At 33.5% G+C, this 15,184-nt stretch overlaps 2 protein-coding genes across 2 annotated transcripts in view; both read right to left on the bottom strand.

Annotated features, from left to right (window-relative positions):
* Window positions 1–15,184, bottom strand: part of LOC131842961 (uncharacterized) — a 68,943-nt gene that overhangs the window by 37,074 nt on the left and 16,685 nt on the right. The gene's annotated exons all lie outside the window — the stretch shown is intronic.
* Window positions 11,314–13,400, bottom strand: LOC131842965 (dynein axonemal light chain 1). The gene is made up of 4 exons (XM_059191544.1): window positions 13,089–13,400; window positions 12,341–12,452; window positions 11,769–11,915; window positions 11,314–11,515 (listed from the first exon to the last, which is right to left on the bottom strand). The coding sequence occupies exons 1-4, from the start codon at window positions 13,241–13,243 to the stop codon at window positions 11,366–11,368; spliced, it is 564 nt and encodes a 187-aa protein (XP_059047527.1). The 5' UTR covers window positions 13,244–13,400; the 3' UTR covers window positions 11,314–11,365.

Below are 15,184 nucleotides of genomic sequence, written 5' to 3'. Positions count from 1 at the left end.
ATCAATAGGAATGAGATCCTTAAGATTAATTAAGTATTCGTTATCTAATATAGAAAGATTGAAATCGAAACGAGACTAGAAAAATTAACACTGTCAACAAATAAACTATTCAGTACGTGTTCTGTTGCTAAAATGGCAATATTAGTCGCAACCTGAATGTAACTATATGTACAGTTGCTAAAGTAGCGACTCTCTGGTCTAAGTGGGAACATTTCGCAGACGCAGACTCCATTAGTGGTGTTCGCCGGACTGTCACAATCATTTTTCTTTCCCGCCGCCGCTAATTCTCAGCCGCGGTTCGCTGAACATTGTATGTCGTTGATTAGATGTTGATACTTGGTGAATTTTATTTTCACGTAGGTAAATGAAATTCTTAAAACTATCGGATTTAAGAATTTCTAGAAACATTTGCCTATGCACGAAAACGAGAAAGTTAATGTAGTTGTAGTTAGTTAGGTACGAAGAGATTTAAGAAAAAATTGAACAGCATAGCTTTCTGTAAATTTACGCTCACGCTCAAGTTCATAAAATATACGTTTTTTATCAACCTTTGCCTGTTTTAGTCTACGTAGGTATATAGCTAGTATATTCAGTTTAGAAAGAAAGTTTTTTATTATGTATATCATCTTTTTATTATATTAGTTATATAGGTGCTTTAGTTGGTTGTTTGATGTGCAGTAATTTATATTCACATAGAAGTTGGAAAATGGTAGGTAGGTATATCTAAACGAAAAGTTCTTTTTGGCTCAGCTCATTTCCCGTTTTACTTAGTTGAATTTATAATAACTTTTACTACTTTATAGTATAATATACTTTAATAAACTTTCTGTTAATACTAGGTGCCATATTTAACTATTTCTAAAAAAGTTTTTGTATTACATTTTTAGTACTCCAACTTTACTTTAACAAAGGTGTCGTTCTTTAGATGGGTTCAATTTCCTAGGTACAAATCTAATAGGTACAAAATACATTAGTTGTGTCTTTCAAAACATTTGTAGGCTACCAACCTCCTTGCATTAACTAGCCATATAACACAAACACATTTAATAAAAAGTATATTGTCAAAATGTCAAATTCATTCGCTTGCAAATTACTGATTTAAATAAGTTGTTAAATTAATTATTATTTGTTATTTTTAATTCTGATATTATATACACCGTCATATATTCAATCTTTTATTAATATCACTCCTTCTGTATATCAACACACCAACCTAACCACACATTCAATAATATCTAAAACAATCTCGTCGGTTTAAAAACTCTCCCTATGAGTTAATTTTAATGTGTTTCACGTAGAACTGCATCTACTTGTTTAAGATTTTATTATATACCTACATATCTCTAAGATTATCACCATATAATTGTTAAGTATCAAAACTAGTTGGTCGCTGACCAAGGCTCAGGGTTGATATCGACTTTTATTACTCTAGAGGGGTTGGTCATTAGCGGGATAAAGCGACTGCCACCTGATAAAGTGCGTTTTGTTGCTCACTTACTTATTTCTCTATCCTAAATAACCCGATATTTTAGGGTTTCCCACAAAATGTTGATTTATTCCATCTGTTTCTTTACTGCACTACGTACTTACCTAATTAGAACCAGACTTCATCATAAATGGATGAGTAGGAAATATAGGTAATTATTAAGGATATAAATAGGTAATCTTCTATACTATCTAATCCCAATATTAACTTGTAATAGGATGGATTGTTATTAACAATAGGTAGGTACATGTTTAGAACGCTAAAATACTAATTTCAATAGAATAATTGAAGAACTACTGGTCACTTGTTGATCAAAGCTTCCAAATAAAAAAAGGATTAATGACAATTGTTTCACGTACAGAAGTGCTCTGAGGTTGCACACAAAATTAAGAATCTCATTTTTTTGAAGTCGGTTAAAATAAGAATTCGTAATAGAAATTCGTAGACAGCTACGAATCACGTACTTATATATATAGGTAGCCAACGTTAATACGATGTAGGTAGCTATATATATAGTAGGTGTAAATTAAAGAAATATTACAGAATTATGCAACAAGGTTAGTTTCGTAGTCGGCAATCATAATTAATAGTATCAGTTCCAGACAGGAATTGCGTCCTAAATAATGAACAATATTGTGGTAGCGGCGATTATTAACACTTTACCTAACCCGCTCCTCGCATGATTGATGAGCCTGCCACCTCGGAATGAGTAATAGAGTGCCACAAACATATGATATTCGTTACCTCGAATCGTTCCCGAACATGTAGAGAACGACAGTTATTCTCACGTATCAAGTGTTTATTAATTTGATACGTTATTTACAATTTGTATAATAATTATGAAATTAAACGAAATAAATAGTTTGGTGAAATGAAGGCTGTGTAAGGTTACTTAAAATGTATATACAATTTTAGCCTACAACTCACTCGTATCACAGATAAGATAATGTTAATTATATACCTACTTGTATCTACCTAAATTATTAAAATGTATTTTTTATTCAACACAAATTTATTCAATATGCAGTTTCATTTAGTGGTCATTATAATTTCTAATACCTACTGTTTTTGAGTAAACATGCATGCCTTAAGGGATTTATATGTTTAATATGGTATACTGACACATACACAGTCATATATGCTAATGTATCATGAATTGTTAAGTATCTAGATATACTTAACAACGATATAAAATCACATTCGGAAAAAAATATATAAAACGAAATTAAACAAAAAATAAGGTTGTTTTGATGTTACCATTGCAGAGAAACATTCTTACCCCTATGTGCTTCGGGGCGAAAAATTCCGAGTCGAGCAATAAACGCGATTAGACAAACATTTCCTCACACGAGCCACTTTTTCCAAAACTTGGCGAATAAATCAGATCGTTGGTGCGTCGCAGTTTTCTCGTCGTCTTGCCAAATTTATGTACCGATCGGCCCTTTCGTATGGAGATGTGGACCGCTATTTACATATAAATACCTCGATTATTTGAATTATTCAATCGAGAGGGGGCGGCCTGACAAATCACTTCCTCGGGAGATGGCATAAGACCGTGAGCTCGAGTTGAGTTTGACGTGTGTGTGCTGGATACGTAGCTCTGACGACATCTCTATTCGTTTTTTACGACATTGTCTAATTTATGTAGGTATTGTCTATATAGATTATAAAAATACGAGATTTTGGCTGAACGAAAGTTGTTCAAATATCTAATGTTCTATTCTAATTAATATCTAGTCTATGCAAAAAAGAGAAGATAGAAATATTACATAGGAAGTAGGAATTGTTCAACAATAAATAGATATGGTAACCAGTATAGTTATAGGCACTCAATCAGCGGAGGTTGAAGCTGTTTTAGTTTGGTGATATTGTTAGAGAGATGTCCGAGAGCTGTATATGAGCAAGTGCTCATCTCTCTATCAATATTGTATAATTTTAAAAAGAATTATAAATACAAGAAGAATAATAACATCAGCTATCTGCGAGTGAAAGTTCCGTCACAATTGGTCCAGCCGTTTCAGTGATTTGCAGGAACAAACAATAATGCCGTAGTTATTATAATTGAGACATTAATTATCCAGTTTATTTTATTTCTTAACTAACATAACTATCAAAATTTCTGGAGCTAAGATACCATAAATAGATGCGGGTTGTAATTTTATTTTATTTGTTACGATTTTTACTAATTTTGATACAGATTTGTCTTATATTTATGACTGAATTTATAAAAATTGATATATAGTTTAAAAATGCCTAAGTACTTATTTATCTCTTACATTAATATATACTAGAAATGGTTTTACCAAGTAATAAATATTATTGTAGACATATAATAACATTTTTTATGATATAACCTTCATTTTATAGTCAAATTGTTCGATTTTAATTGGTGCTCGCTTTTGTTAGAAAAAAGGGGAAAAGTAAAAACCAAACTCGTACCGAGCCCGCGTATAGTTTTCCCGCAGTTTTATGTCCTCTCACGTGCCATTTAGCTCGGGAAATAGAAGTTTTTGTATGGAAATCGGACGCACTAAACCTCCGAGCGCGGAGCGCGCTCTCCGCCTATTGTTGTTATGTAAGTAACTGTCTAATAAAAGTTTATCATTCGCATGTAAATGAAATTCGGATGTTTTCGGGGCATGCATAAAATAAAAAGTACATACCTATATGCAAACATGCATGCACCTAGATATAACATACAAGTTAAAACTTAGCGAAAATATTGAACATCCTTATAGAGTTCTATATAAAAGGTCAAAGATTTGATTTTTTATTTCGACGTATGCTTATGTAAAAAATCTATTCAGCAAGGATTCCGGGATTTAGGTTAGAACTACCTACATTATATAAATGAAACCAAACAGCACTATTACTGTACAACAGTACAACAGTAGGTCTACTGTAGAATAATCTCGTAGAAGATACAGTCACTCAATATATTTAAAAGTCACCACTTGATTAATTTGCTTAATTGCTACTCTAATTGTTAACGATTTGATATTTTTAAATTTATAATTATTATATAAATAACCTATTGTAAAGTATTCGAATATTCTCTAAAAGACAAATGGGTACCTATAGATATAATAAAATATTTTTATAGGTATCTGTATACATACAATACTGTACTGAGTACTTTATTTATTCAGTGAAAAACAAGCAACATTTTGTATTGCACTCCACACATTGTATTCAATAATTTGAGTATTTTAAGAGATTTACGATATGAGCATCCACCCCATTATTGCAAAGACGATAAGCATCGACAAACGTCAAATCCCTTATTCTGCCTCTAGTTACAGCATTTATTTCACTAATCGTGTTATTGTCTCAGCTCGTTTCGCACTGGCCGAATGCATGGCAGCCGTTACATCTGATAAGGTGCTTGATATGCTAATAGTGGTAGCAAATGTTCGTGTAATGAGCGGGCGACGGTTTAGCGCCTGCAACTGCGATACCCTTGTATTGTAATGTTGTTGAGAATGCTTTGGATAATAATGTGAAAATATTTAAGGCAAATTTTCGATTGTAAGTAGCTATAGCGCATGGTTGAGGGGAGACGCAATGTCTCTGATTAGAGATGGACATACTGTAGACATACATAGTAATTTTATTGCGCGTCCACACTGCTTTTAAATAACTGAGACACACAAAAAAATTAAACTATGATGGAATAGATAAGCGACGTCATTATCAGAATCTTCGCGGAATCCAAAGTAAACTAGCTAAAGATAGAAGGTATGCGTACCCATTATTAGAGTAGACCTTTTGATTGAAATTTGTAACTGACATGTATACTGGTTAAACCTTTAAGTGTACCTCTATATACTCTTGAAAATATTAAAGTTAAAGTAGATCATATTTATGAAACCGAACTTTCATAATTAGTAGATACCTACCTATCTAAAATGCTATCGAGTTGTGAACTGTTATAGTTACAATGCGTGCTCTATTAAAATTTGTTGGCGAGAATAAAAGCTTCCTCCATGCAAACTTACATCCAGCGTCAGGGGCCAGCAAATTTGCGGATTAAGATGATATCGGAAAGGTGGTCGTTTGGACGCACATCGCCACGCTTTGTAGCTGCGAATCGTGCCATCGTTTGATCATCAGTTAACCGCTAATGCGTTGTAATGCGCCTATTGTTCTCATTGTTGCCATGTTTCGATGATATTTTATGCCAATGGCTTGGCGTTTGTGTGTTTAGGGTGTAAAGAAGTGCAAAGTATCATATTACATACATTTAATTATATTGTGATATTTGTGCAAAAATTGATAAAATAACTTATTGTACTAATTAGGCATTTGGAATTGAAATAGATATACTATCACTGTTAGAATCACAATCTATATTCTGTCACTGTCCCTCTTTCTGACGTCTATTTTTGTTATTGATATTTAAAAAAATCGTAGGTACGTAAGTTTTTAAATTTAGAAATAAGTTTAGGTATCCATAATCTATTTATACCTACACATTATTCATAGCATCATCATATAATATGGCGTCTGGTTATGTGAAGATATATAGCATTGAATATCAATATTTATTTTAGTTTCTGTTTCAGTGGATCGGTAAATATTTTAAATCGTTTGCAATCGGTTTATCTATTGATCGTGACCGAACCTCTCCGGCTACTTTTGCACCCTCTCTGCAAAGTAAATCGCATTTACAACGTTTCAACCTCGCTAACATGTTAAAACAGAACTAATGGACATTCGCTTCAGTCTCAGCCCGCAAGAGACGAATAATACAAGTAAAATGGTCCCATCTCCACGCTTCATTAATTTTATTGCCCCGAGGCGCTCCGCCTCAAGTCAGAATGCCGCTGGCGAAAACACGGCATTATTCTGAATTGCCAATGACTTAAATTAAATAAACACAAGCTATTATGCGTATTTCGGAATGTACTTGCTTCTCTTTTGTCTCATCGACAACTGTCAACATTTTGGCGCGTAATCCTTTCTGTGTAGATGTGGAGAGGCATTAACAATGAGGTTCGATACTGCCTAATGTAATGGAGATATTAGCGCGAGAGCGTAGCGGAATAATTCAGACATGGTTTTTTGTCTGCGTGCGACACAATGGGATTATTCTCCATTGATCATTGCTTATTATAAGTAGCTACGGAGCGCGAAGGGTGCGTAACATGAAAACTAAATTTGGTTTATCGGCTATTATGGAAAGTAGGTGTTAATGTTGAAACAGTACATAATTTATGGTGTGATCGTGACTTCCCCGTTTTGAATGAGTTTCACGGTTTCAGTTTAGGGCTGTAAGTGCTTTGGTTTGTAATAAATACCTACAGACTAAATTAATTTATAATTACAGAAACGTTTGCAAGATTTTTTTATCATTATTAGAAGATGATTGTTATAAATTGTAAGTAAGAGGAATGTTTGCTTACAAATTAAAATAGGTGACTTAGGGAGCAGGCAAAAGACGGTAGTTTTTTTAGAATGTTTCGTAATTTTACAGCATTTTTTTGTATGGATGTATAATATTGGGTAAAAGCTATCTTAGTAATAACCTATGTTGTCAATAATGTGAATGACAAAGTTAATGCACCTGAATCTATGTATTTTTATTGCTCTACTTACTCCCGCTTTGAATTACTAAAAGGCAAATAAAGACTAAAAAATATATCACGTTAACAAAAGGTAATAAGGGAAAGTACGAATTACAATGTAATTGCAATCTCTTACTGTAACGTTTCAGGGCGGGCGCGTCGCGACGTTACTCGGCGGCGTTGTCGGTCCTTCACAATGCCTTCAACTACTAATGTTTACTCTACTCGCTGTGCGACAAAGGGCCGGAACTATTGTTTGTTGGGAAAGCTTTATTTCGCGACCCTCGCCGCTTGCCTCGACAATAGGTTACCCAACTTAAAAATATATTATCTCGCCGACGTGAACTTATTATGGATATGCATCAAAAAATAAAAGAAAATAATACCTAAAACCTGAGGCAAATGTTTACTATCATATATTTTTTTGTATAACAATTAGATAGGTATATAAAAACATAAAATAGTAGGCACAGTAATATGATTTTGTGGATTAGAACACAGTGCCATATATCTACTCTCACTCTTATCCTATCTGTGATATCTACCTGAGTATGTTTTCGTAATTTATATATATATATCCGTAATTATAGTTACATTTCTAAGACTCTTCTTAAAAACAGAGCATAATTTATATTGACTATATCAATAGACATTATAAAGTACTCGTTATATAAGGTTTCTACGATAAATATAAGACTGTTTGACTTGAGAAGAATACGAGAAAAAGCAATAACTAATAAAAATATTTACATAATATAAATCTAAAATAGTCATATATGTATTAAATTTAAATCATATCCATACAATTCCAAATAAACTCAACGGGGCGGGGGCGCTGGAGAGTTGAAAATTATCCTTTTCACGAACGACCTTAAGTATAATAGAGAAAGCACTTAAGCCATTTTCTCTGCCTTTCAGTAGCTTAAGCGTGGCCGTTTGCCGGTTACGTCTCGTGAGCTAGAAAATCAGCCATTACACTCGAATAGGTCAAGTGAGGTCGTCTTATATGTTTACTGTAGTGTAGAGCTCGGGAGTGGGCGGTGTGTGGAACGTTTCAGCCTAATGTGGTCACTGGGCGGCGCTAACAGCAATTAGACTACAAGCGAGCAAATGGATTGTGCATTACTGGCGACATAGATTGATTTATTGGCCAGCCAATACACTACACGAACCCAATCGTACATTTAAATCCGTATGACTACCACTTGCTACGATGGAGTCATTATGAAAATTGATATTCTGTGGAAAATTATTCAAGTACTGAAAGCGATTGGTAGCACGACCCCATATGAATTGATCACCAATCATCTAGGCCGCTATATGACTTGGAATAGGTACTGCAAAATTTATTGTCTGACAGAATGAACCTGAAATCAAACCTCCGTTCCCGCTGCCGCCTACACATGTCACGCGATTGAGTACCTTTTTGTTGCCGTATTGGTCGCTTTTTTCTTATGCATTAGGTATATCAGTGATTTCATAAATTGGATTCACGTGATCTTATATTAAATTCATGTCCCTCAGAGTCACTGCCTTTTATATTGACGTCATCTTTTTTGATATTCTTTCACGTAAAAGATCACATCTGTTAGTGGCCGGGCATCTAGGTACCGATCTATGAATAATAAATGTGTCGAGCTAGCCGATTGAGGGAAATTGAATTTTATAGTTGATATCACATTCGAGGACAGATGTCACAAAATGGCCGCTCGCCCGAGGCTACGTGGTGGAGTAATCGAAATGTCAAATAGAAATCAAAATTAGGTCGATTGTAGTGTTAATAATTATATAATGACGGTTTAGGTGACGCTCACTTGGCATGTGTGCGCATTAACGAGGGTATACATTTGATTTATAGGAATAGGGTAGTGTCGTTTCATTGTGATTAACAGAGTTACTTCTGTTTGGACGGACAATTATCAGTCCATTACTTATAGTACACAATGGTCAACTTTCCATCAAATTATTAAATTCTAGGCGTACATGTCACCGAAATGTCGTTCTAACACATAATATTGTAACATTAGAATTTAATGGAATTGTAATTATAGAAAACATATGATTTAAGTACGAGTACCTATTACGAGTAGGTACATTACAGTTTCAAAGATTTTTTATACGTAGGTTAGTAATTAGGTAGTAGATTTGGTAAACTTTTCTAAAATGTATCACAGTAAGTATGTAATAGAAAGGTCATCTAGAATATATAGCTTTAATCTTATGGCCGTCCGTTGTTCTCCTTGTGTGACCTATAGCTTGTAATTTTTGGTTTGTACAATGTGATGTTTGATATATCCATAATGGCTTAATGGCCCAATTAAACGGATTATCAGGTTCACAAAAGCTGTTCCATTATAGTTTAAACATAGCTATTTAAATATTTATTAGCAATCGTACTAAGTTTACAACAATATCGTGTAACTCAGTAGTAATTGAAGTAACTTAATTTGCTATACAACTGATATATTGTTCTTAATTGATTTCCCCTCAGCGACCGTCTCCCTGATCGCTTTGAGTTGGATAAATTCGCGCTATCCGTTTACATCATTAAATTTTATTAGTGGCAACACAATAGCAAGCCATCCACGCATCTACAGAGAGGGAATTTTCCGTCGGCAATGGCTTCCCCTACCGATTCGCATTTCCTTTTGGCACGAATTAAGCAGGCTATTAAGTCGGCTTTGAGATGTATGACGAATCGTAGAGCTGGGAGGACAATAGCTATGCTTTCACATGAAGATTTAGACGATTTAAGATAAAATAAGCTTTTGAATTTAGCATCAAAAGAGGCATTGCCTACACTAAGTATATACACGTATTACCGTAGGAATTTACGAGTCTATTTCCTCAGGAAATAGAAAATAAAATATAGCTTGAAAATAATAGAAGTTACTATATTCTACCCTTTATAGACAAATGAAATAAGAGGAGTACCTTAAACTGCATGCAACTGAAATGCGAATGTTGAGATGGATGTGGTATGACAAGAATAGAATAGAATAGAATAGAAAATCATTTATTCAAATAAACTTACATTGAAGCACTTTTGAATAGTCATTACAATTTTTTAATCCACCGCTCATTGGGAAAGCTGTCTCATCACAAGAAAAATGAGCAAGAAACTTGCGTGTTGCTCTTTTAAATAATTTTATTATTACTTTACATTTTTAAGTTTAAGTGTGTGAATACAAACCACCAATTAGCACTAATTCAATTAAATACTCAAATAGAAAAAATATTGAATATGTAACCAACTGGTTAAACAATTAATAAGATGAAATCAGTCATAGTGATTAGAGCAGACCAGTACAAGCAGCACCCGTTCACGAGTATGACGGATGAGCCAGCTATCACTGCGCTCGACCATATTTTAGGGAGCCCAATGACCCGGCCCATCACGCCGCCACAAGTCTGGACATTTTAGTGAGCATGATAAAAGAGTAATGATTAAAGAGTAATCGTCTATCATGTTATGGGCATGTAATGCGAAGGAATGAAGATCATATTAACAAGATGACTGCGAACAGAGATGAATGGAAGAGAAAAGCATTACGCCGACGCCAAATAAATGGGATAAGGAAGAAGCAGATGATGATGATAACCTTAATCTCATAGAAAATTTACAGTTGTACTGTGTCATTGTTTCCGGTTTATGCTTTTCAGATTTTCAAGCCCGTACTGCAAAATGGTATATGGCATATTGCACATATCTACAATCGTATTACTACGCAGAGCGGTTAAACTGGGTACCAACATTTTTTTTATAATTAATTTATTCATGTTATTGTTTTCTATCATTTAACAAGTCAATTTACCCCTTTATAATGTTACTTGAATTACGTGGTAATCTTCAATCTGCTATCCCAATCATTATTCGATTAATGGAATTCAATCTTAAGGCTTATGTATTAGTTGCGTCACCTAATAGATAGATGGCGTGTGCAACGGTTATTAGTATTGCCAGAGTTATAATCTGTCATAAATGTCAAGAGAGCGAGGCGATGCGACGTGACTATTAAGTTGAATATTATCGTCATTTCAATTCCTAGCATAAACAAGTGGGCCTCTATCAGCTATTGTTACAGAAAGTGTCACGCAATCATAACTCTAATTCAGAATAAAAAAATCGGGGAACGATGTTTCGACCGAAATAGTTGTGTAATTGACTTATTACGAATAGGAGTCTTGATAATGATACAAAATTATGATCATTCAAATGTCGGAAAAATAGCAATTTTGTTTTTAATGTAATAAGCTTTAATATGGTATTTCTTGTCTTAATTAATTTATTAATAATGAATATCTATGCCTATTAATCAGTATCTCGAACAATGGGTATACCGTCTAATTTAGTTATCTGTTGCAAACGATTAGAAGCTTGGGTACGCCAGGTCTCTACATCAGGCTGATTGTCACAAATAGGGTTGCCAATGAACACAAGATCTTTCAGTGCTGGACATTCCTGTAATTTTATAGATATATCAAGCACAAGTTAGTCTTATTTTATTTATATATTTAGGTAGCTATATAATAAACCCAATACCTAAATAAACCAATAATTTATTGTAATTAAAGGTAATATACTTTTTTGGCCAATAGAGCATGGAACCAGGGAAAGGATAGATAAATGAATATTTATAAACATCACAATATCCATAAATGTAGCTTAAAAAAATTACTGAAATACTGTCTTACTAAAAAAATTACTGAAATACCTGTAATCTATTAAATTCGGCCCACTCTTTTATCATATTGTTAGACATGTAGAGCACTCGTAGGCTTTTCAGGGCTCCAATGCCTTTCAGTTTGTCGATTGGATTATAGCTAATCCATAGTTCTTCAAGTGTTTCAGCGACAGTTTCCTGGTAATAAAATTGAATGTTCAAATAATGATTGGTAATAAAATTTAATGTTCGAATAATGAATGTGTTTCGGTTGAAGAGTCAAGATAATTCACGAAGCATAACGTCTTAGTCCACGAGATCGGCAACGCATACGTAGTACATGATCACGTGATATCCGTGGTGCTATTCCTGTATATAGGCACCGGTTATCACTTATCATCATCTTGTCATTTTTTGCATACTTAAAATGCTATAGTTGTAATTTACATAGCTTTAGCTTACTTATTAAATATCGAGTTACCACTATAGACATTAATTAAAAAATCAAATTTATACTATTCCTAATTAATTTATAAATAAGTGTTTTAATGTAAGAAATAATCTAACTTCTTATTGGCTAGTAATTACGAGTGCAATAATTGTAACTTAGTTACAAAACTCACTATTCCAGCCAAAGATTTGATATAGTTCCTCCCTAAAGATAAGATCTTCAGGCTTCTCATGCCGGCGATACCAGCTATTTTATCAATCATGTTTGTAGACAAACTTAGTTTTCTGGAAAGTTATTCTTTATTTTTATTCGTATAGGTATTTACCTAATACTGGTGAGAGTTGTTATATTGGTACTCTACGTGTTATTTAGGAAAAATAGAGAAAATTGCAAATTAAGTGATACACTCAAGACGGAATGAGAGTTCGTTTAATGCTAGTAGTCTCATTATTAGTAATGTACTCGTATGTTTGTACGTACATAGTCTTCTTGAACACGGCCTGCTCTCAAATCTCAAATCCGTCGGTCTGTCGTGGTTATTCATCATTATTTTTCAGGTGTGAAGAGTTAATTAACCTACCTTATTTCTCATTCTATCATTTTGAAGCCCTGGTAGCTTAGATATGACTAAGTGCAGTTGTGATGACTATTTTATAGCCATTTTCAAACTAAATATGTAGATACTTACAAATAGATACACAGAATATATATGAATGGAACTGAAAATAAATGTCGATTTAAACAGATGGACTATAGCTGGAGCAAAGTCTACAGGTAGGCAATTGACACCATGTAATAAAGAAAAACCAATTGAAGAATTGAACAGTTCTTTATTGCTTTGCTTTTTAATTGGCTTGGTTACAAAGCATAGAACGAAGCAATAATAGGAATTTGCTTATAAATTAATAATGATTCCTTACTCGCAAGCAACAAGTGTTGACAAGGCTCCATCCATTTTTTCTATCGGTGGCCACTGAAATTGTAACTCTATTACTTTGGCATCAGCGGCGTTCTCTCCTTTCTCTTTTTCCCATCTGGCAATAGCTTCCTTGCATGTAGTCGGTTTTAACGCCATATTACAAAACTCAACTAATTAAGATAAATTTGGAAAGTAATATAATTAATAATAATAACTGTATTCTTTAATATTCTTATCACTTCACCGTCCTTGTTTACATTTATTACAACTATACATATTCTACATGGAGTTATAAGAAATTATTTACACGTTGCCTTAGTTACTATTACTGGCTGAAAAAAAAATAGTAGTATATATTGGGCCAGTATTCTAAAATATCTAGTACCTTTGGTTTTTCACTTATAGATAAAATATACTACTCTTCTACTAATAATTTATTTCTCTCGTATCCTACTCAAGAGGATTGTAAAGCTACTTTACTTATTCTTTCCGTTAGTAAATATATTTGTAATAGATTCGGGTACGTAAAATTAATCATTTTCAGTGCAACGTGTATACAGCGAGTGTTTATCTATTATTTTATTTTATTAGTCCCTCAACAATAGCAGATATCTATATTGTACTACGTTTACTTACAGAAATAAAATGATACCGAGGGATACTAGATACAGCTGTTATCGGATTTTTTTGATATACATTTTCTGATAATTTACGGGCTGCCTTAAACTTATATTATACTTGGTCTCGTGTGGGGCGGTTCACAACGGGGCCGCGAGTCAGGTCGTCCCGCTCGGACGCGGGTAATCACGTCGCGCCCTCACACCTCCCCTAGGGGCCCACAACATGGACCCCGTGTATGTTCAGTATATGCTCTTTGAATTTCAAGTGCACTGATTTGTCGTCACGTTTTAACAGAGTTGACTTCTGTTCTGTTGTTTGAACAGGCTATGTATTAGTTAGATCCATATTAAGTATAATATAATCGACCAAAATGCATGCATGCATGATCGGGAAAAAACAACTCGTTTTGATAAATTATTAAATTCATGTAGGTCTATTACAGATACGTATGATATGTCTAATCTATGGTCTATTTAAGATATGTAATATTAATGGAGTACAATTAATTACTCTCTTCGTGGTACAAATATAACTTATCCGTCAGATAATTGAGAGATATGTATGAATTTCATTTACGTGAGATTGAGACTACTGATATGTTTGAGTTCTATTATGTTAATTTATAACCACTGAACTTGGTTATTGTTGCGAAATACTAATTGCAATTTGAAGACAATACTATCGATGACATAATATAATAGGTAGTTAATATATAATTTTGTGAGATTTATTTGATGTTATCACCCGATATTATCTAAAGAAACTTTTGATCAATTTAATCATACATAAGTCGTTTAATTAATCTATTCACGAATAAGTAAGGGCTTTAGTGCTTACAAACATGGCTTTATATATATTACAAATATTTATTCCACTCCATAGACATCATAAAGCAATGTTTGGAAGGCACGCGCCGGCACGTGCTAGTTTCAAATTCTGTATCCACGCGACACGTGTACATGAATCTACCACTAACATTTAAAGTATTCATATGGACAAATTCCAAATGGTTATGAAATCCCAAAAGAATATAGTGTACTTTTACTGCTATAATTAGAATAATAACTACTTATAATCTAAGTATTCGCTAATATTTAAAATGTAGTATTTAATCTTCTATTTTTATATAAGAAGTGGCCTAGTGGCTTATAGGTAACTTTAAGGTTTACATCTTTGTATCTGGCTATAAAAAACATTTTTATTGTGTTTTTACAAATTTAATATATTTCTGACTATTTCTCTGGTGATGGAAACACCAAATAACAAAAGCATGTCAAGTACTACGTTGACTGTGACCTCGATGGTTGATAATGTGTCTGATTACTCCATGTAAAATAATAGTCGTGGCGATATATGAGGTATATTATAAGCGATTTTGTGTTGTGTATATTAATAAACTCTTTTTCATTGAAGGGTTGTACGATTTGAATTCATTATTTTACAATGTGAAGTTTGGTGTTGCCAAAATGAATTTAT

Source organism: Achroia grisella, unplaced genomic scaffold (genome assembly GCF_030625045.1).
Source record: "Achroia grisella isolate CSIRO2021 unplaced genomic scaffold, CSIRO_AGI_Agris_v1 utg2671, whole genome shotgun sequence".
Classification (NCBI taxonomy): Eukaryota; Metazoa; Arthropoda; class Insecta; order Lepidoptera; family Pyralidae; genus Achroia; species Achroia grisella.
The sequence above is the reverse complement of the archived record's forward strand: the minus strand, read 5'-3'. Positions and strand labels throughout refer to the sequence as shown.